General features: G+C 40.8%; 2 protein-coding genes across 3 annotated transcripts in view; one reads left to right on the top strand and one right to left on the bottom strand.

Moving 5' to 3' along the window:
• creb5b (cAMP responsive element binding protein 5b) overlaps nucleotides 1-8,667 on the top strand; it is a 41,494-nt gene extending 32,827 nt beyond the window's left edge. For both annotated transcript variants that reach the window (XM_078253137.1, XM_078253138.1), the window contains exons 8-11: nucleotides 2,369-2,692; nucleotides 4,004-4,231; nucleotides 4,809-4,917; nucleotides 5,919-8,667. In XM_078253137.1, coding sequence (XP_078109263.1) covers nucleotides 2,369-2,692; nucleotides 4,004-4,231; nucleotides 4,809-4,917; nucleotides 5,919-6,073 — 816 coding nt within the window. In that variant the 3' untranslated portion in view covers nucleotides 6,074-8,667. The remainder of the gene's footprint in view (nucleotides 1-2,368; nucleotides 2,693-4,003; nucleotides 4,232-4,808; nucleotides 4,918-5,918) is intronic.
• Nucleotides 8,668-10,950: 2,283 nt separating this feature from the next.
• On the bottom strand, nucleotides 10,951-16,143 carry cpvl (carboxypeptidase vitellogenic like). Its single transcript, XM_078253139.1, has 13 exons — nucleotides 16,005-16,143; nucleotides 15,687-15,865; nucleotides 15,051-15,172; nucleotides 13,946-14,060; nucleotides 13,745-13,803; nucleotides 13,517-13,596; nucleotides 13,339-13,405; nucleotides 12,941-13,063; nucleotides 12,382-12,513; nucleotides 12,149-12,247; nucleotides 11,847-12,020; nucleotides 11,568-11,750; nucleotides 10,951-11,490 (listed from the first exon to the last, which is right to left on the bottom strand). The coding sequence occupies exons 1-13, from the start codon at nucleotides 16,007-16,009 to the stop codon at nucleotides 11,392-11,394; spliced, it is 1,437 nt and encodes a 478-aa protein (XP_078109265.1). The 5' UTR covers nucleotides 16,010-16,143; the 3' UTR covers nucleotides 10,951-11,391.
• Nucleotides 16,144-19,608: the final 3,465 nt, after the last annotated feature.

Below are 19,608 nucleotides of genomic sequence, written 5' to 3' on the forward strand. Positions count from 1 at the left end.
AAGCCATCTAATCTCCCCCTACTCCTGCTCTCTCTCTCTCTCTCTTTCTCACTGCCCCCCTTCACCTCCCTTTTACCCTATTTGTCCTTCTCCCCTGGTGTCTGGTTGGCAGGGAGTCAGACAGCTCCAGATGAGCATCTTATCCACACACATGCAACTTTACTAGGGCCTCAAAAAACAGAGCTACACAGGCAGCCAGCAGATTCCTTTGGCTTCTGTCCATTCAGGTGACTGCCTGTTCTGTGTGGCAGGAGATTGTCACACTCTGATTGGTTTTATCTTTCTCAAGAGGGGTGGGTCTCACCTCTCTGGTTCTGACTGACAAGCTGAAGGGAAGTTGTTTAGTGTGGGCTGTCAGCCTCAGAATTCCTCCTGCGAGATGTCCTTGTCAACACTGGTGACTATGATATTTGTAAACTTGTTTAAATCCTTTTTTTTTTTTTGGTTGCATGTCAACTAGCTGGTTGTTATTTGTGCATGTTTATGCAATAGAAAGATATACAGGACGAAAACTCAGTGTATACAGACTAACTTATACTGTTGATAAGTAACAATATATTAAAGTAAGTCAGAGCATCTCACTGATGCAAATGTTACCCTCAGTGAGTATTAGTATGACTGTGATGCTGTGAACAACTGCAGGCCTGGGGCCCCCCGCTGTGTGTTAGTGTATACTCTGTGGTATTTTAACCCCTTGTGTCACCGGGCGCAAAGAAGAAGGGCTGTGGAGTTGTGCTGCTGAGGCTGTGGTGAAGGCAGTTAGCCGGGGTTAGGGTGTGATCAGACAGAGATAAACATTAAGCAAATTTATAAAAACGTTCACATCGAGGGGCAACAGGTAAAAACAAAAGCATGTAGCTCCAAAAATGGAGCGCTGTTTTGCTATGTCAGGCATACCTTGGTTTGACAAGCAGAAACTATACTAAGCCAAAACAGGCTTGGCAAGGTCATAATTTCACTGTGCTGGTTTCATGTGCAGTTGTATCACTGAGCTGAGTATGGAAAGACAAGTAAAGACAACTAGACTAAGTAAATCCTTTCACAAATACATATACACAATTTGTAAATATAATACAAACCAGAAGGGTATGCTCTTCTTTGACTGTCCGACTTCTAAAATTATTTATTTGAATGTCTTCTTCCTCCAGGTAAAAAGCTTTCCACTTATGAACAGTATGAGAGAGGAGTGGAGGTTTTTCTCTGGTCGTGTCTTAGCATCGTGATCCAGACCAGCTGGATGCCATTCCCAATGGGAATCATGAATGTGAAGGTTGTTAAAAGATATGGAGCCCTGGACACAGCGTGGACTCACTGACAGCAGCTGGGAGAAGGGGGATGGGAGCAGAGAGAGGAAAGAAAGCACTGGGAAAAAAAATAGAAAACTTTGTGGAATTCACAACAGTATCCTCGAAATGAATGCCTTTGTTTTCAGGTTTGTTGCTAACCATAAGCTAAAGGTCACAAGTAGACAAATTATCGACCGGATATCACTGGACTTAAGTATTTATTTAAGTTAATGAAAGTATTTATTCACATCATCAGTAGTGCACTTGCTAAAAAAGATGTGCATTAATCAAAATTCAACCATCTCAACACTCTCTCATCCTGTTATTCCTAATAAAATGTTAAAATGTAAATAAGTCATGAAATGGTTCAGACATGGATTTTTTACATTTTGTCTAGGATTGTGTACAACTGATGAAGCCTGAAGACATACTTTGGCACTTGTATGTTTGAATTTGTTTGAATTTGGTTGTCTTTATGTGATGCCCAGAAAAACAGACTCTTGAGGAGAGGTGCATTCAGTAAACACGAGGAACACAAGCACACCTTCAGAGAGCCTCTCTCTGGTCTCTCTCCCAGTCCGCTCTGAGACACCAGTCCAGTCAGGGCTAAGTAGACCATGCGGTTAAAGCAACAAACCTCCTGCTGGGTCAACAGCAAGGGAGCAGTTTGAGGCTCACACCTTGCCAGCAAGCTCATCTCGCAAGCAGGCGCACACACACACACACACACACACACACACACACACACACACACACACACACACACACACACATATGCATAGAGGAGAGAAGGCTATTAGGAATATGAGGAGGAGGGACTGGTGGGATGGCAATCACAGAAGGTAAAGCAGGAGAATGACAAGACTGAAGGAGAGACAGAGGACAGCCTAAGTGGCTTTGATTTGTTCTCCTGACATATGAATTCATGGAGCCATTCATCATCTCATAGTCAGCACATGAACCCGCTCTGTAACTGTTGATAATTAGCACCCTGAGAGATGAGAGCATGCACAAACTTTTAAAAAAAAATTCACAGAAAATGATGTTAAACATTGTGTTTGGTGTCCTTTTTGTCTACTCAGAGGCTGAAGGCTGCACTTTCACACCACCCGGGTACCATTGCCAACGGCAACATGAACTCCATGGGCCACATGATGGAGATGATGTCATCCCGGCAGGAGCAAGGCGCCCACCATCACATGCACTCGCACCCACACCAGCACCTGCAAGCCCCTCCTCACGCGTACCAGCACCACGGCCACCACCACCACAGCCAGGGCCACGGCCAGGGTGGACACCACCACCCGCAGGGACACAACCCCCATCAAAACTCCCACAATCCCCACCTACACCCTGGGCACCCACACCAGACCTCACCGCACCCTCCAATGCACTCTGCTTCTCATGTAAGCAAAGCTCATTCCTGGGAGAGCTGAAGCTTTTTAGACAGAGCCACAAAGTCAATAACACATTAACTACACTGCACATTAATACCTCTCATATAGCTAGATGCCACTGTATATCATACATGTATCATGACTAAAAAGAAAGACAGCTCTTTAAAAGCCCTCTGAGCAATTTTGAAGTCATCTATTAGTTGTTTAGTATATAGCAGTTAAGTATAGCTGAAATTATGCTTTAAATTCACAGTAAGTCAATGGATGATCACATTTTCCCTTGCTGCAGCCATAATGCCAAGTAGTTTCCTGGCAACCATCTCAAAGGTAATTTTTTCCTTTGAGGTTGGTCAGCTACAGGTCAGTATCAGACGCCTGCCATGAAGGGAAAGGGTCATGTAGAGGCCACAAAGTAGCCATTATAAAGGATCCTCACTACTGTCTTTTGAAAACTATGCTCCACGCAATTGTGAACTGCCAAGCTGCCATTATGTGGCCACACCATTGTACAGATGCAGAACGAGTTCTATAAATGCTGGTCCTGATGATGACCAGACAGCCTTGGCTAATAGTCCTGGAACATTCTGGCTGTTATATGTAATATTTTTGGTTTAATTTTAATTAAAAGTTTGAAAGTGTTGCTTACAGCAATAAAAATAACATGATGTGAGACACTTTGTCCTTGCATTGTCCAACGGCCTTTGCAATGCCAAGCATTTTGGATCAAGGACAGTCCGACATCAAGAAACGCAATTCACTGTATATTCCAAATGTATCATTAAGGCATTTAAACAACACTCTCTGTGTGCACAGAGGCCATTGAAGCAGCTTGTATTTTCCATGGTTCCCACAAAAAATGGTAATGATCTGAAGACTGAAAACACTTGACCTTGCCAAGTATATGTCAAGATCTGTCAGTGCACCTACGGTTTTAGAAACAAGTCTTTTGACTGCGTCTGGTGGTGTTAGACGACGTGGGAGTGGGCGGTGGAAAACTGGCTCCTCACACCTCTTTAACAAGGTGGGCAGGCTGGTAAATCAGCCCAGTCACTCACTCTGTCACAACTGACGCCCATAGCCCGGCTCACAGGGCACGTGGCACAACCAGATGTTGTTTTTGGGGAAGCTGCCAGACATGGAATAGCTGCAGGAGATAATGTATAGATGCTTATATTGAGGACTTTATGGCAGTGGAGCTGTGACAGCAGACAGGTGGCTGGATGTTTTGTTTGTCAGAATGGTTACATGTCTGGTTGGCAGACAGACATGGTCCCATCAAAGAGCTCAGTGATGCTGATACCTTTTCCTTCTGTGTTTCAGATGTCACCTGCAACCCAGCAGATGCATCCCACGCAGACACTGCAGTCTCCGCCACCCAGCGGTGGGCGGCGCAGGCGAGTAGTGGATGAGGATCCGGACGAACGTCGGCGGAAGTTTCTGGAGCGGAACAGAGCGGCGGCAACCAGATGCAGACAGAAGAGAAAAGTGTGGGTGATGTCATTAGAGAAGAAAGCAGAAGAGCTCACTCAGACCAACATGCAGCTTCAGGTACACAATGAACTTCAGGTGTTGACAACTGCAATAACCCTCTGAACTTCTACAACTTCAACATCTATATTTGACTCGGTTCTTTATGATATTATCCAGTTCTGCACAAGAGATAATGGTGTTGAGTTGCAATCTTATGTGTGTGCATAAACACTCATAACATGATCTGTTGGATGTTGTCAGTGTTGGCCTGAAGAAACACATCTGAAACCCTATTTTACTATTTAGACGGATTCAAAAATGAATGGTAAAAATCTAAGCCTGAGAGCTCCAAAAACACTGGATCCTACAATTCCAATAATGCAACTGAATAGCATCATTTGTTAGCACCACGTTCCAAGTTTGTATCACAAGTTTTCAGTTCAAATTTAAAAAGTCTTATACCCAATCCAAGATATGAAATAACCCTTCGGCCATATGAATATATTGTAGTTATAATGGGAATACACTTTGTTTGTTACCAATAGACTCATATACTAATAGTTATCAAGTGATTAAGGATAATAGCGTAGTGTGCCTTAATTGTGGATTCCCTGATTTATAGTCTTGAAATATTTCTGTTTTTCCTGCATTTCAGAATGAAGTGACCATGCTAAAGAACGAGGTGACCCAACTCAAGCAGCTTCTCCTCACACACAAGGACTGTCCCATCACCACTATGCAGAAAGAGTCCCAAGGTTACCTCAGTGAGTAGCTCAGACATAAACACAGACACACACACTTGGGAATTTGACAAAAAAACACATCTTCATCTGTGTGCCTTAGCCCGACAGTGCGGCTAGCGCTGCGGGGAAAATGTTAATTGTCTTGCCAGAGGAAAGATTTAAACTCTACAAACTGAACTGTGATGGACACACAGTGACTGCCAAGACTCTTCGCTCCTATGTGCTGGTGTCCAGCTCCCACGCTCGCGGCAGGACTCTTCCTTTCACATAAGGGTGTTGCACACTCTGGTAGCCAGCCTGGACTGGGAGTTGGTAGTCTGAATCTCATATGAGACCTGTTTTTCCATCTGAGAGCACCGCCGCGCACAGAGGCAGCCGAGACTCAACGTGAGAAAGACGTCACAGGCTGCACATTGGCATCCAAACTCTTATGGATCTCACTGATTACCGGACTGTGCCTCGGCTCAGCCGTGCATGACATCAGAGCCCCACCCTTTGATAGGGATACAAGTGACATTTCCATGTAATTAGTGTAGGGCACCTCCCTGTGTGGCTTTAGCGCAGGAAAATAAGGCTCACATCCCCCTTGGCTGAAGGGTTCTTTTATACAGAAGAGAGCCAACTCCCAGACTGGGCTGGGAGAGACTTTCATTGATGAGTCTAGCTTGTGTACAGATGTCACCTTTAATGTGTCCAAACTTCATCAGGTGTGTTTATGGAGTTGAGTGATTCATATTTCCATTTTTGTGCTATCCATTTATGGCCTATTTTGGGATGACAGGTGAGACTTAAGGTGTGACTTTAGTGTGTCATGTGTTTGACATGTATGCATTTCTGCTAATAAAGCTGTTTTTTTTTACAATAATGAGATTTGGTCTGTGTTTGTTTTGACATTATTTACTATAATTTATTTTACTATCACATTATATTTTAAAGCCTTAGTGTAGCTTGAAGGTCATAGTATTTACACTACTCTTCACACATGTCGTCCATCCTCATTGATGTCTCTGCTGTCTCCTCAGGTCCAGACAGCAGTCCGGCGGGCAGTCCAGCTCCAGCGTGCTCCCAGCAGCAGGTCATTCAGCACAACACCATCACCACCTCCACCACAACCATAGGGGGCAGCAGTGTGCACGGACAAACCAATCACCGCACAGACATTAACCCCATCCACTAGGTTCAAGAGAGACTATAACCCCTGCCCAAACTCCCCCTGCTTTCTGAGGGTTGCCAACTGCACATGCTGGCCCCCCCTCTCCCTCCATCAAGAGAAACCTCAAAGGCCTGTGAGGCTGTTCTTTATACAGTAGCTACAGTATGTATTTTTATAGACCAATCCTATTAACGCATAAATGTTCTATGGTTTGTTGCCTCTTTCTTATCTGTTTTTCATGCTTTTAGCAAAAAGGGAGTTTTTGCTAATCTCATGCAGCATTTAAGTGAATTTTTCTGTTGTGTAATGGTACAAAATGGACCACAGTGGTCATGGACCCTGAGGACAGAAACATAAGCCTCAGACTGCCATCTCTATTAGCAGACCTTACATCTCTTTATGCCCGATGGACTGAAAAATAAGTCAAATAATTCTCTGAATATTACATGTGGACAGTGTGTTGAGTGTATGCAACAGACACTATGAGTGGGATGTTGCTGCCTTTAAGTTGTCTTTTGAAACCAAGTCGAACTGTCACCATGATGTCTTGAAGACAGGAATATGCAAGCAGGTGTAATGATCCTTTTCTTTTCTTGAAGTGTATATGACTGTTAACCATTTCTCTGTCAGCGGTATTCTTAAAGAGTGTCATAAAATACAGCACGACAGTGAAAATATGATCAAAGCAATACATCGCAGTATTGATCATCTTCTCTACTGTGTGTCCACTTGATCAGCATGGCCAAGCCACTCTGGTCCCGAGGACAATGCTGTTACAGCAACAGAACTGTACACTGTGATACCAGTGAGGCAGCTCAGGAGTTGTAAAAAACTCCTCCGCTCTCCAGGACCAACTGAAGCTTTAATTATTGAGGCCTCTTTTCGTGTGTTTGTGCATCTGGATTTTATGATCCATAGTTTTGAGTATGCATGTGAATGATGTATATTATGTTTTGCCTTCTTTCCTCTGCAGAACAAAGTTCAGTGGATGTGTAAAGAAAGAAAAACAAAAAAGTGTGTGAGAAAGTGACTGTGAGCATGATTTTTTTTTTTTTTTATATGACTGGCATCTTACAACTGGCAAAGTGTTTTAGGGTTTCTAAAGAGGAGCAGTTTATGCCTGTGCTTTCCAAAATGTCACAATGTGCCTGAATCTTTCTTAAAACCTTTTGTTGGCTTTCTGTAGACAGCAACTCTTTCTCTTCAAACAATCAAAACTATTCTCAGTATGTTATTAATGAGTTGTCTCGGCTTCGTCTTGGATGTCTGCTGCACATAAGCGCAAAACCAGCTGACCAAGGACAAAAATACCCGCTTTTCATTTGACCTCTCTGACTTCATCAATTTCTCTTCCTCTCTTTCTCAGGCCGCCGCTGCAGAGTAAAGGCTGTACTAATAGTACTTTTTTTTAATTCTCCATTCCAGCCTTGAAACTTCACGCCTTCTCATGTTGACTCCTCTTTATCTCTTTCCTATGACCAGGAATGTTGACTCATTAGCATGATGACCATAATGCACTGTGTTTTACAGTAGGATGGATGAAATACATTCCACTGACAGGTGGAGCGATCGCAGAGCTGTCTATGCACTTTGTCCTCTGTCATGCCAGAGGGTAGAATAGCCATATTAAGGTCCCAGTAATTCTCAGTGATCCCCCTCCCTTTTCACACACCAGCGAGAAACTTAACTGTGTTTGGCTTTATGGAGAAACTGTGCCTGGCACGCATCACATGTGTGTAGATAAAAGAAGGGAGCCTAGAGCTCATTAAGTTTGTGCCCTCTTTATTCTGGAAAAAAAAGTTGAAGGACGTGAAATGAAAATCTTTATCCTCATAACATTCAAGTTTTGTTAATGTGTTAACCCTGGAGTCTGTGTGTGCCGATGAGACAGAGAAATTTGATTCTCTTGAAAAGGGCTTTGTCGTACCAACCCTTTGAACTGAAGCTTGCCTTATTTTAGGCAGTTTTTAAACCATATTTAGACTGTTAGACCATTCCAAATTAACCTCTTGCATGTGAAAAGTATGGCAATGACCTCAAAATACTTTCAACTGGAATCATTTGGAGGTTAGCTATTTTAGAGTTAGCTATGAGAGTCTCTAGTTTTCTTTTTTGACAGTGGGTCCAGGTTCAGAAAAAAGACATTTGTTACTACAGAGGCAGACAAAAAAAGATGGAAGTGCAGTGTAAGTGCATCGGTGTGGATTTGTGAGAGGTGGAGAACAATTCCTATGTATTAATGATGTTATAATTGTATTATTTTAAATCTAAAACTATAAATATTGTACATAATGTCATTCATTTCTGTTATCCTGTACATGTAATGCAACCACCTTTCTTTTTGAAGGGAGTCAATGTGTGGTACATGTTTGTAAATAATGTTTGCATAGCACTTGTGGCCTTTTGTTGTACGTCGAGGCTCATTTCAGCGCTTAAATACAGTGTTTATATGTAATGAACTGACGAATCCATTCTTGCCTGCATAACTTTGTACATTTTGTGTGTGTCTGTAATGACATTGTCTTCATTTTGTTTTGCATTTGTACAGATGTTAAAGTATCACTGCAGCTACATTACGGTATGAAAATAAAGCACTTGTTCTGTAACATACAAACTAACTGATGTGATTTGATGTCACTACTTGTACTTGACTAGTGACACCATTATTTGCTGTGCAGATAACTAGAGTGCACAAATGAACTAAGAGATATCAATTGAATATTTGAAGAATTCTATTAATCCAATCCAATCCAATCCAATTTTATTTGTTAAGCACTTTAAAACAACCAAAGTTGACCAAAGTGCTGTACAGAAGAATAAATAAGACATCATAAATAAAAAACATAACATTTTGACATGAATAAAAATAATAGCTGCGCAATGAAACGCAATCAATCTAAATAATTAAAAGAAGTAAATTAAGTCAACATTTTACTAGATGTCACAGGCCACAGAGAAGAGATGGGTTTTAAGACGGGATTTAAAAACAGACAAAGAAGAGGACTGTTTCACATGCAGTGGCAGATCATTCCATAATTTAGGAGGTGACACAGCAAAGGCACGGTCTCCTCTGAGCTTCCGCTTAGTTTTAGGCACACTCAGGAGCAGCTGATCTTCTGACCTGAGAGAGCGAGTGGGTATATAAGGGCGTAGAAGCTCCGAGAGGTAGGGCAGGGCAAGACCATTCAGGGCTTTAAAAGCAAATAAAAGAATTTTAAAATGGATCCTAAATTGAATAGGCAACCAGTGGAGTGAGGCTAAAATGGAGGAAATGTGCTCGTGTTTACATGTGGCAGTTAAAAGATGTGCAGCAGCATTCTGTACCATCTGGAGACGGGCGATGGAGGACCCACTTACCCCCACATAAAGTGCATTACAGTAATCCAGCCGAGTGGTAACAAAGGTGTGGATTACCGTCTCAAAGTGCTGTCTTGACAGTATTGGCTTTATTTTGGCCAGCTGCCTCAAGTGGAAGAAGCTTGACTTGACAACAGCCTTGATCTGTTAAACTTTAGCTCCGGGTCCACTTTAACCCCTAGGTTTTTGACGCCATGTTTAATATACTGGGCCAAGGAACCCAGATCTACAGGGGGGGGTCCCAGTGGTGCCACCAAAAACCATCACTTCCGTCTTTTCGTCATTAAAATTTAAAAAGTTCAGAGCCATCCAGGCCTTTATGTCGTAGTAACACTTAAGTAGCAAACTGACAGAGCATGCATCTTTCTTTTTAAGAGGCACATAAATCTGACTGTCATCTGCATATCAGTGGAATGAGATGCCATGCTTCCTAAGTATGGAACCAAGTGGGAGCAAATAGAGAGAGAAAAGGAGAGGGCCAAGAACTGAGCCCTGTGGGACCCCACACGAGAGAGGAGCAGTGGAGGATACAGTCACCAAGGCTGACACAGAAAGTTCGATCAGCCATGTATTGCTGTGCCCCTGATGCCCACCCACTGCTTCAAACGTGAGATCAATATTTCATGATCCACTGTGTCAAATGCAGCAGTTAAATCTAAAAGCACAAGGATAACACAGTCACCACAGTCAGTAGCTGAAAATATCATTAAAAACTCTTAAAAGTGCTGATTCTGTGCTATGCAGGGTTTTAAAACCAGATTGGAAAACCTCTAGAATATTTTGTTCTTCCAGAAAGGCCATTAATTGACTGTACACAATCTTCCCCAAGATTTTTGAAAGGAAAGGCAATTTGGAGATAGGCCTGAAATTTCCAAGGACTGCAGGATCTAGAGTAGGTTTTTTTAATCAGAGGTTGTTCTTTTAATCAAAAGAAAACTTTCCCAGCAAACGATCAACAGGACGCTTGTCCTTGAGACATAACTGCTCATTAAATAGTTAGGTGCTTTAAAGGATTGGGATACTCATGAATTATTAATCTGTCTAGACATCTTGATAGTTGCCTGATGAAATAACATGGCAGTTAACTTCTGTACAAAAACATCTTTGTGGCAATCTGTCAAAAAAATAACCAACTAAAACTACAGACCAATGCAGCGTGGCAAATACATTTTGAAGCCACACTAGCCAAAAATAATTTCATTAACAATCATTGTGTATTGTTGCAATATGCCCCTATTTTTAAGAGAGAGTAATTTAATAGTTTTTAGGACCTAACTTCAGATAATCATGAATGTAATGGTATTACCTTTTTTGAAATACATTGAATGAGTGCTGGTGATATTGTTTGGCTTTCCAGTGACATTTCTTTATACACAGTGACCCCTGGTGGACATTTTGTTGATTAATCAAACAGTACTTAACGGGAGAAATCCCTTTCAACAACAGGTGCTGCCATATCTGTACTGCAACAGAAATCAATTAAAAAAAAAACATTGTCAGACTGCAAAATTCATTCCTTTCCTCTGATCATTAAAACACAAAAAAAACTTTAAAAACATTTTATTTCAAGATAATTCAACACTGCAGTCAAGGTGTTTTCTTTGTATTTCATCATCCAGCATTTTCTGATTGAATGCAACATGAGCTATATTTTTCTCACACAATAAAACAGAAATAAACATGAAATTATTATTATCAAATGTTTTCATGGAACTCAGTCCTGATAATCAGACTGAAATGTAATTTTTACTTAATTTTTACTATTTGATGGTGTGGGCTGGGATTCAGAGATCTGGATCCAGGCTAATTGAACTTTTTCCTTCCATTTTGCAGTGCATCAAAGAGCAGTCCAAAGTCCCACAGCAAATGCCACCTAGAGATGTGTGCAAATACAACAACGTGTTGATTTACAACAGTCTTTAAAATCAACAGTCAATAATTAAAAAGATGCTCTTTAAAATGGAGGTGCTTTGATCAGCTGCGTTTCATTTCCAGCCCTGCGTTGAAAGGAATCTGTCAATCATGTCAAAGGACCTCGCTGGTTGATCGTAAGGCAGAATGTGTCCTCCTCCTCGGATGACGACCTGCGTGACAAGAGGAGAGAATTAAACACAGGTGTTCACCGAGTACATTTCACATTGTTTTTCGACTAACTGCTCACCTGGTAAAACTCTTCCACTTGTCTCACGTAACCTGCCACCTCTGTGTCTCCGGGCTGAAGCTTCCAGTGGAAGCGAGGAGCAGTTTTGTACTCAGCCGCTCCGGTCCAGTTGACAGTGGGCAGGAACCTCTCAGTCAGTGGAGCTGCTACAATTACATCCAGCTGACCACTGTAGATTAAGACCTGGATGTATGGAGAAAAGGGATTAGAGGAGCATTCTACTACCGTTGCACATTGCAGACAACACACAACTATAGTGGATAATCCCACACCCCTCACCCTATAGTTGTCCATCAGCACCCCGAGCCACGGTTTGATGCTCTTCATGACATCCTGTAGAAGGTGCTTCTCCACCTCTGAGCCGTCGTGGAACGTCAGATTCCCCACATGGATAGCACGTCGCACCGCTGGCAGAGTCACAAACTGGGAGAAGTACGCCTGGTCTTCAGGCTCCTGTGGTGCACAAAAAGCAAATGTAGTGGCGTTAAAGTAATAACTGGAGTTTTTGAAAATGTTTTGAAATGTTTGTTTTTGAGAAGTCACACAGGCAGCTTTGAAGCTCTGCCAATGCTTCTACTCACCTGACATGTCATGTAGTTGAAGTAGTTGGTGCAGCCAGTAGCATTTTGAAAGAAAGAGGGATATGGTTCCACGTCACCATTCAGCAACCTATCAAAAACCTGAAGTGAGAAGTTGACAAAATGGTCAGCTAATGTTTGATTGTATTCACAATTTTATTGTCCGTTTCAGAAAGATGGGAGAATAAAAATGCCATTCAAAATGTATTTTGACAAATGTAAGAGGCAACTCTTACCTGAAAGGCCTCAACCCACTTCTGGTGCTGGATGAGTTTAACCCCCAAGTCTGTCTGCTGGACGACATACTGTTTTTGGAGTTCATCTATCATGCCGGTTTGGTACAGGAACTCACCATAACCACCCAACATCTGAGATGGAAGAAAAGTAAAACATTATACTCATTTCTACATTGACATGACTGAGCTGTAGACTACTATACACCTGACCGGATCAGGCAGAAGAGAAGTGAAATACTCCCTGCTGGAGCGTTCTTTTAAATGTAGGAACATATGAAAGAAAACGAGAGTTTATTTATTAACAACGTCCTGGTTAACACAAGACATAGCAGCCCAAAGTCAGATTGCTTGATGAGCCTGCCCATTGTTTGAGATGAATGAAATAAGAGCTAAGACTAGAAATGTGATGAGATATTAGATGAAAGACGATAAATTAGATTAAAATAAATTAGGGGCATGTGCCAAAAAGCAACAAGTACAATCTGGAGACATTGGAAATTCATCAGTCAAGATGATGTAGTTTAAAGAATATCAGAAAATGACTTTGTCAGATACGCACCAGTTCTGGATCACAGAGCCCATCACCAATAGCCATGCCCATGAAGTTAATTTTCACTTTGGCAGTGGGGTTGTTTTTATGGATGTAGTACGAAATGGCAGGAACATATTTCCCTGCATAAGACTGCATGGGGACAGAGAAGATTAGCATGGGTTAGGATAATGTTTTACATAGACACAATTTTTGTTGTTGTCCGACACTATCATGGTATTGTTGCAGTGATATTTTAAGACAAACTTCCATATCATCCAAAACGTGTTCCATATCTTACATGACAAGGATTTTCTCTAATGAGTATATATTTATATTGTAATGTATACAAGTTAAAAAAAAATCCACTTGTGTAATGCCACTACATTTTGAAAATATTAATCTGCAAATCTTGAGAAAAACCATACCTCTCCAGTTGCATAGAAGTCATTGGACTGATACTCAGGAAAGAGCTGGAAGAACTGTGTTAAAGCACTTTCAATAAGGAAGAGATGGGAATAATAAAAGAGTTAGTAACAATCAAACACCAGACTCAGATCAAAATGACAAGAACACAAAGTTTAAATTGGATGGCAGGTATTTTACCTGTACAGATCTCTGCCAACATCATCCTGGTTCTGAGCAAAACCTCGGTCATCATCAGTGAAGCTGAAACCCGTTCCAACCTAGAAAACAAATATTCTTCCTCAAAGACTTGTCAGTAAATACTCATGCACATTAAAAAGTCAGATCAGCTGAGAGCCCTTGAATGAAAGATGGGTTTCATGTTTTTTGTTGTTTTTTTTGTCTGTGGATAAATAAAGTAATACATACCGGATTGTCAATGTACAAAACTGAATATCTTGATGTCCAAGCGTAATCCCTCAAACCAACTGCAAAGATGAAAAACATGACCAGATCAGAGAACAGTCAACAATGCTCCAACACAAATTATACAGGGCTCAAGCTTTTTATGTTAAGGATTTTAGTGAATGTCTATGTATGCTGCTGTAGTGCCAGATCAGTTCTTCTTACCAGTCAAGTTCTTATACACCACATATGGTCCATGTTCCACAAAGAGACCGAACATGGAGGTGCCACCGGGTCCGCCTTGCAGCCAGAGCAGGACCGGAGCTTTATCTCTGTTTGCCTACAGGTCAGGGCATCACACAGAAGGTTAGGATCTCAGCACCATCCAGTGGTCACTTCAGTTTATTAACAAAAAGGTTAAAAAAATGAAGTAACTACACTTCGTTAGGTCAGACCTGAATGTTCTAACCTGTGATAGTAATATAGATTAAAATGGTGTCCGGTATAGGCCAAGGCAGGTTAATTAGACTGTAAAGATGGGGCAAACAATCAAAATACAATGTCAAACATCTGTCTTTGTCGCCTAATATGGGAATATCAACACCCGACTATCAAATGTAACAGATTTACGGCTTTCTTTTAGAGATTTTAGAGTCTCAGAAATGTGTTCAAATGTGTGAGTGATGCATTAACTCTTATACAGTGCAAGTATTAGTAAACACTGACTCCTGTGAATGGTAGATGTCATATATGGAATCATCTTCACAGTGGCTGAACTGGAAGAAGGAAAAAGAACATGTTGGACTGAATGCACAAGTTATTTTTGAGGGAGATAAAAATAAATGTCATGCACTTTAAATGAGTTTTAATTGAATTAAAAAAAATAATATATACACACTATAAGGCTAGAAGATTGATCTTTCATTCAGTGTCATGGAAGTGGCAAGTATGAAATACAGATATGAGACTTGTTACTGAGTTATAGCTTGAACAAAACAAAGAAGTAAAAAGAAAAGAAAAAAGCTCCCTCTTCCTAGACCTCGTGTAAAAAATGTGACTTAACACAAAACAAAGTCTAAAATCATGGCTGACACAGCAGCTGACTAAATACACATAGGTACAATTCCTTATCACAGGTTGACTGAGGGAACACAGTAAAAACACCTGAAGTACAATCAAATTGAGTTCCAAAGAAAACAAGCACAAGAACGACTATAAATATCGTAACTTCTGCTTCCTCCTTGTGATCCTCTCCCAAACTGCAGCATTGACAGCAATCTAACAGTGTCATTTAAAAAGCCCCTGGTATAGAGAAGAAGTCTGAGTCTACCATCAGTGCAGGGAAGAACCAAAAGAAGAGGTTGCTGTTGTATTTCTTGTTGACAGTAAGGTATCCGGCATAACTCTTGACATTGGCACCTGGCATATCTCCTACCAGACTCAGTTTCCTGGCTGGAACAAAAAGAAAAGATGACTGCAATCATGTGATCATTATTAAACTATAACAATGAATGCTGACTGCAGTTTTAAGGCCATATATTATTTAGGGCTGCACAATATATAGTTTATCATCATCGTGATGTCAATTTGCACGATAAAATTAAAAAGACTGCAACATTGAAGTTGAAAGAGAGTGAGTAGAAAACTGCACTTTAAAATATTTTTTCATTCCTTTTTATTGATGCCATGTGTGTTCAGTTCAAGGTTCCATTTGTTCAATAAAATAATGTTGGAAATAACTTCCTCTCATTTTTATGAATTGATCAAGAAATTTGTTGTATTTTAGCATTATACTGAAAGCAGCAGCAAAGCCGAACAGAACACACTTTCATATGTTTATTTATCGCAAGTAATATTGTTATAGCGATATTCAACAACGTAATCGCATACATATATTTCTCATATCGTGCTGTCCTAAAAATGTGTGCGCACTTATTCAATATACTTATGCACTATTCTCTTATACCTTCATCTATGGCGCCCTTCTCCAGGTACGGAGTGAGAAAGAGAGGAGACCCGGGGTCCACTCCATTCAGGCCGCTCACACGGTGAGATTTTCGGCAGAAAAACGAGGAGCAGCTCCTTGATTGTGCAGAGTCCAGACAGGCCCACAGTAACAGGAAACCCAAAGCTTCCCTCCACAGCCTGCCAATATTTACAAAATGCATATCAGACTACAGGCCCGGTCATTCAAGTGTGAACCTCAAACACCAGCAGGTCGACTCGCATTTCAAAACTGACACAGTACGCGCAATATGTGAATAAACTATTTGTTAAAACTCACCTCATGTTCACTGTCGGTTCTTTGGCAACAGGAAAAAGTTTAGCTTTTAGTCGTTAAAACGTCTTTTAGTTGGTCAGCTGCAGCTGCTGTAGACTAAAGAACATGTGAGTCTAAGTCACGTGATCAACTCTTGGTAGGTCATATGACAAATTGTGTCACGTGGTCGTTGTTGTGCGGTTCTCTCGTGGACGTATTAAGAGAACTACATACATACATACATACATACATACATCTATGCCCTCAACGCGGTCTTGTAGGAAACTTCCGGCGTCTTAACTTAGTTGCCTAAACAAGAGAGTAACGTTTTTTGTGGCTAAAACTTTGAAAGTAGGTTAGACTGACTAACAGCTAGAATTCAAACAAATGGGATGCAAAGCTAACAATTAAGAAGCATAGACTAGTATAGAGTATTTTTGTATGATGTAGCTATACTATGGTACAGTCTATGATGATTTACAAGGATAGTTCTGAGGGTGAGCATAATGACTAGGGTTGGGACTAATATTAAAATGACCCATTTGATGCCTATCATATTATATTTTTAGCCTGCACTGTGTATCTTCACCAAATACAACAATTAAGTAACGTTAATTATATAACAAAATGACTTACTTCCTCAGTGTCCCACAATGCAAATGAAGTCAAAGTATAGCCAGAGACGGTTTATAGCCGCATAGCTCTGGTGCTAGTAACAGTTCACAAAACAAATAACATAGTAATAAATCATTAAATAAATAAACTAGCTTTTTGTAAAAAAAATAAAAAAATAAACATTTTAAATGGGGCCAGGGCTCCAGACTAACTTTTTGCCTTGGTTGCACTGGTGCGCCTAACTTTTTTATTTAGGTGCACCAACACAAAATTTAGGTGCACCCAAATTTTTCCTTGCGTCGCCGTTAACACTGAATTGCGATACACAATATATAGCTCTATATTTCTTTACAAAGTGGGCTAAATGTTAAGTTTTAAGTCAAAGCCACTTTTCACAAAAAGTTTTATTAAAACAGATTGTGATTCAAATAAAATGCAAAAACATGGTTTCCTTTACCGGTTTGAAAATATACAGCTGCAACACATGTAAATGAAAGTTATCTGAAATAAATAGCCTGGGATATATATAAAAAAATAAAAAATAAAAAAAATTGTTATATTGTTATCTCCATGTTGCAGGTGAGCCGTGTGTGCGTGAATGGGGGCGGGGCTGCGCGGAGGAGAGATCCAAACACAGGCACGGCTTTACAGAAGGAACGGGTCATGTAACGCAACATTAAACCATGTCGATATAAACGACATCGCTTCGTTCGTGGAGAGGCAGCGGTTACAAGGACGTTAGGTGCACCGGTGCGACCTAGGAAAAATCTTAGTCGCACCCTTACAAATTTTGGTCGCATGTGCGACTCTAGAGCCCTGGGGGCAGTTGTATTTATTTAAGCACACACTATTTTATTTCCTGTTGTTAAAGTGCTTCCTTTACTGACTACCAGAATAATGCACAGTCAGCACGTGAGCCATCTGTACCCTTTATATAATTAGGTAGCATAAAAAACTGGGACACCACATGACTGGTTTGGGGTTGATTCTCACTGCCATCTCAAAACTAGAGAATAACAAATGTGAGTAAAGCCTCCAGGGCTGGCTGTGATAGGCTGAAACACCTGTCAACCAAGCAAAAACACCCCTAAGTCAAATCTCCTGAATGGAAAAATAAACATTAGAGAATTCACAATTAAGCAAAACTTTCTTAATTTGAACGAAGCTAAAACTGAGTGTATTATTTTCAGTACTTCAGGCACGCAAAATGGTCCAGCTTTGAGTTTGGGAGCTCTGGCATCATACACTAGGTCAGCTGTCAAACATTTGGGGGTTACTTTTGATTGCAGCATGAAATTTGACAAGCAGATCAGTAATGTTGTTAGAATGAGCTTTTTCCAGCTTCGTCTCCTGGCTAATATTAAGCCTTTCCTGAGCAGGCACGACCTAGAAAAGGCTATTCATGCCTTTATTAGTTCAAGATTGGATTACTGTAATGCTCTTTATGTTGGTCTGAATCAGACCTCCATCTCATGCCTTGAACTTGTTCAAAATGCTGCTGCTCGCTTTTTAACAAATACATCTAGATGTGTACACATCACTCCTGTTCTCTACACCCTACATTGGCTCCCTGTGCGTTTTAGAATAGATATTAAGATCTTATTGTTTGTTTTCAAGGCCTTAAATGGCCTGGCCTTGGAGTATTTGTCCAAAATTTGAACTTTGTGTGAGCACAATCGGTCATTGCGGTCTTCAAATCAGCTGGTTTTAGAAGTCCCAAGGTCAAGGTATAAACGGTGGGGTGATCAGGCTTTTGCGGTTGCTGCCCCGAGACTCCAGAACAAGTTACCCTCTGATATTCGCACTATTACGGATGTAGCTCTTTTTAGGTCCAAACTCAAAACCTATTTGTTTAGACTGGCTTTTAATACGTAGTTAGTGGTGTGACAATTTCACTCTCCTGCTTCTTTATAACCTTTTCTGATTTTACTGTGTTATATGTTTCATTCTTTTTATTGTATGATATGTTGTTTTATACTTGATTCCTGATGTAAAGCACTTTGGATACCTGCTGGTTGCTGTAAAGTGCTATATAAATACATTTTGATTGATTGAAAGTCACATTGTGTGTGTATCATATATCTACTCATCACCAGACAGAAGACAGAGGTTAGTGGCCAGCTAAGTAAAACAATGCATTTTTCAGGAGCTGGTGGGGACCAAACCTGAGCAAAAAGACTACTCAATTATGGATTTGAAATCTTCAGGTGGCCAGAAACACAACTCCAGTGGAATAATAATGTTGCTCCATATCTGCTGGATGTGTAAGTTGGTAACTGTTCTGTGTTATCATCAGCACCTAACTCAAATAGTCATTGATGAGATGATTAGTATAAATGCTGGGATTTTTAAAGATGTTTGGTCACTAGGGGGCAGAAGAACGCCAAAATAAACTGAGGGCGGTGTTGACAGATTATTTTCACCTGCAGTACAATGCAGTGCATAGTGGACATGAAAAAGCTACTCACAGCTGGGAAGCAAATTGTGGACTCTGATGTGACAGCTCACGTGAACAGGTAAGGGGGGCTGCAGCACACTTGTCTGCTGCTTACAAAATTGTGTAAACTGATTTCATTTATTATTATTCTAAAAGCTGCCCATCGCAATCACACAGTCATATCTGTTGGCTATTGAACATTTGCACTAAGGCATGTGTGGGCTAAGTGCCTTTCTCAAGGGCACTTCAGCAGTGGTAATGACAGAGAAGGGTGTGCTGCTCTTTCACTTGACTGCCCACATTTATCCTGTCACTCCAGGGATCAAACCAGCAACCTGTTGGTCAAGCAAAATAAAAATGACAGCAATCAACCCACATTGTTCCTCAATACAAGAAGATGCAGTAAATGAAGCATATATAGGACATTGAGGGAAAACCCTATAAAATTCTTAAGATCTTCATTGAATTTGGCGCAATCTCCGGCTATAAAATTAACTGGAATAAATCTAATCTTCTTTTATTGAACAACAGGCATGTGACATCAGCCATTAGTGTTACAATACCAACCCAAAGCAA

Source organism: Sander vitreus, chromosome 6, assembly GCF_031162955.1.
Source record: "Sander vitreus isolate 19-12246 chromosome 6, sanVit1, whole genome shotgun sequence".
Lineage (NCBI taxonomy): Eukaryota > Metazoa > Chordata > Actinopteri > Perciformes > Percidae > Sander > Sander vitreus.

What these genes read in the sequence shown, in the direction of transcription:
- cpvl (XM_078253139.1), bottom strand. An exon ending in GAAGGGCGCCATAGATGAAG is followed by an intron (nt 15,173 to 15,686) that starts GTATAAGAGAAT and finishes TTTTTGTTCCAG; the next exon opens with CCAGGAAACTGAGTCTGGTA. An exon ending in GGTGTATAAGAACTTGACTG is followed by an intron (nt 13,804 to 13,945) that starts GTAAGAAGAACT and finishes TCATCTTTGCAG; the next exon opens with TTGGTTTGAGGGATTACGCT.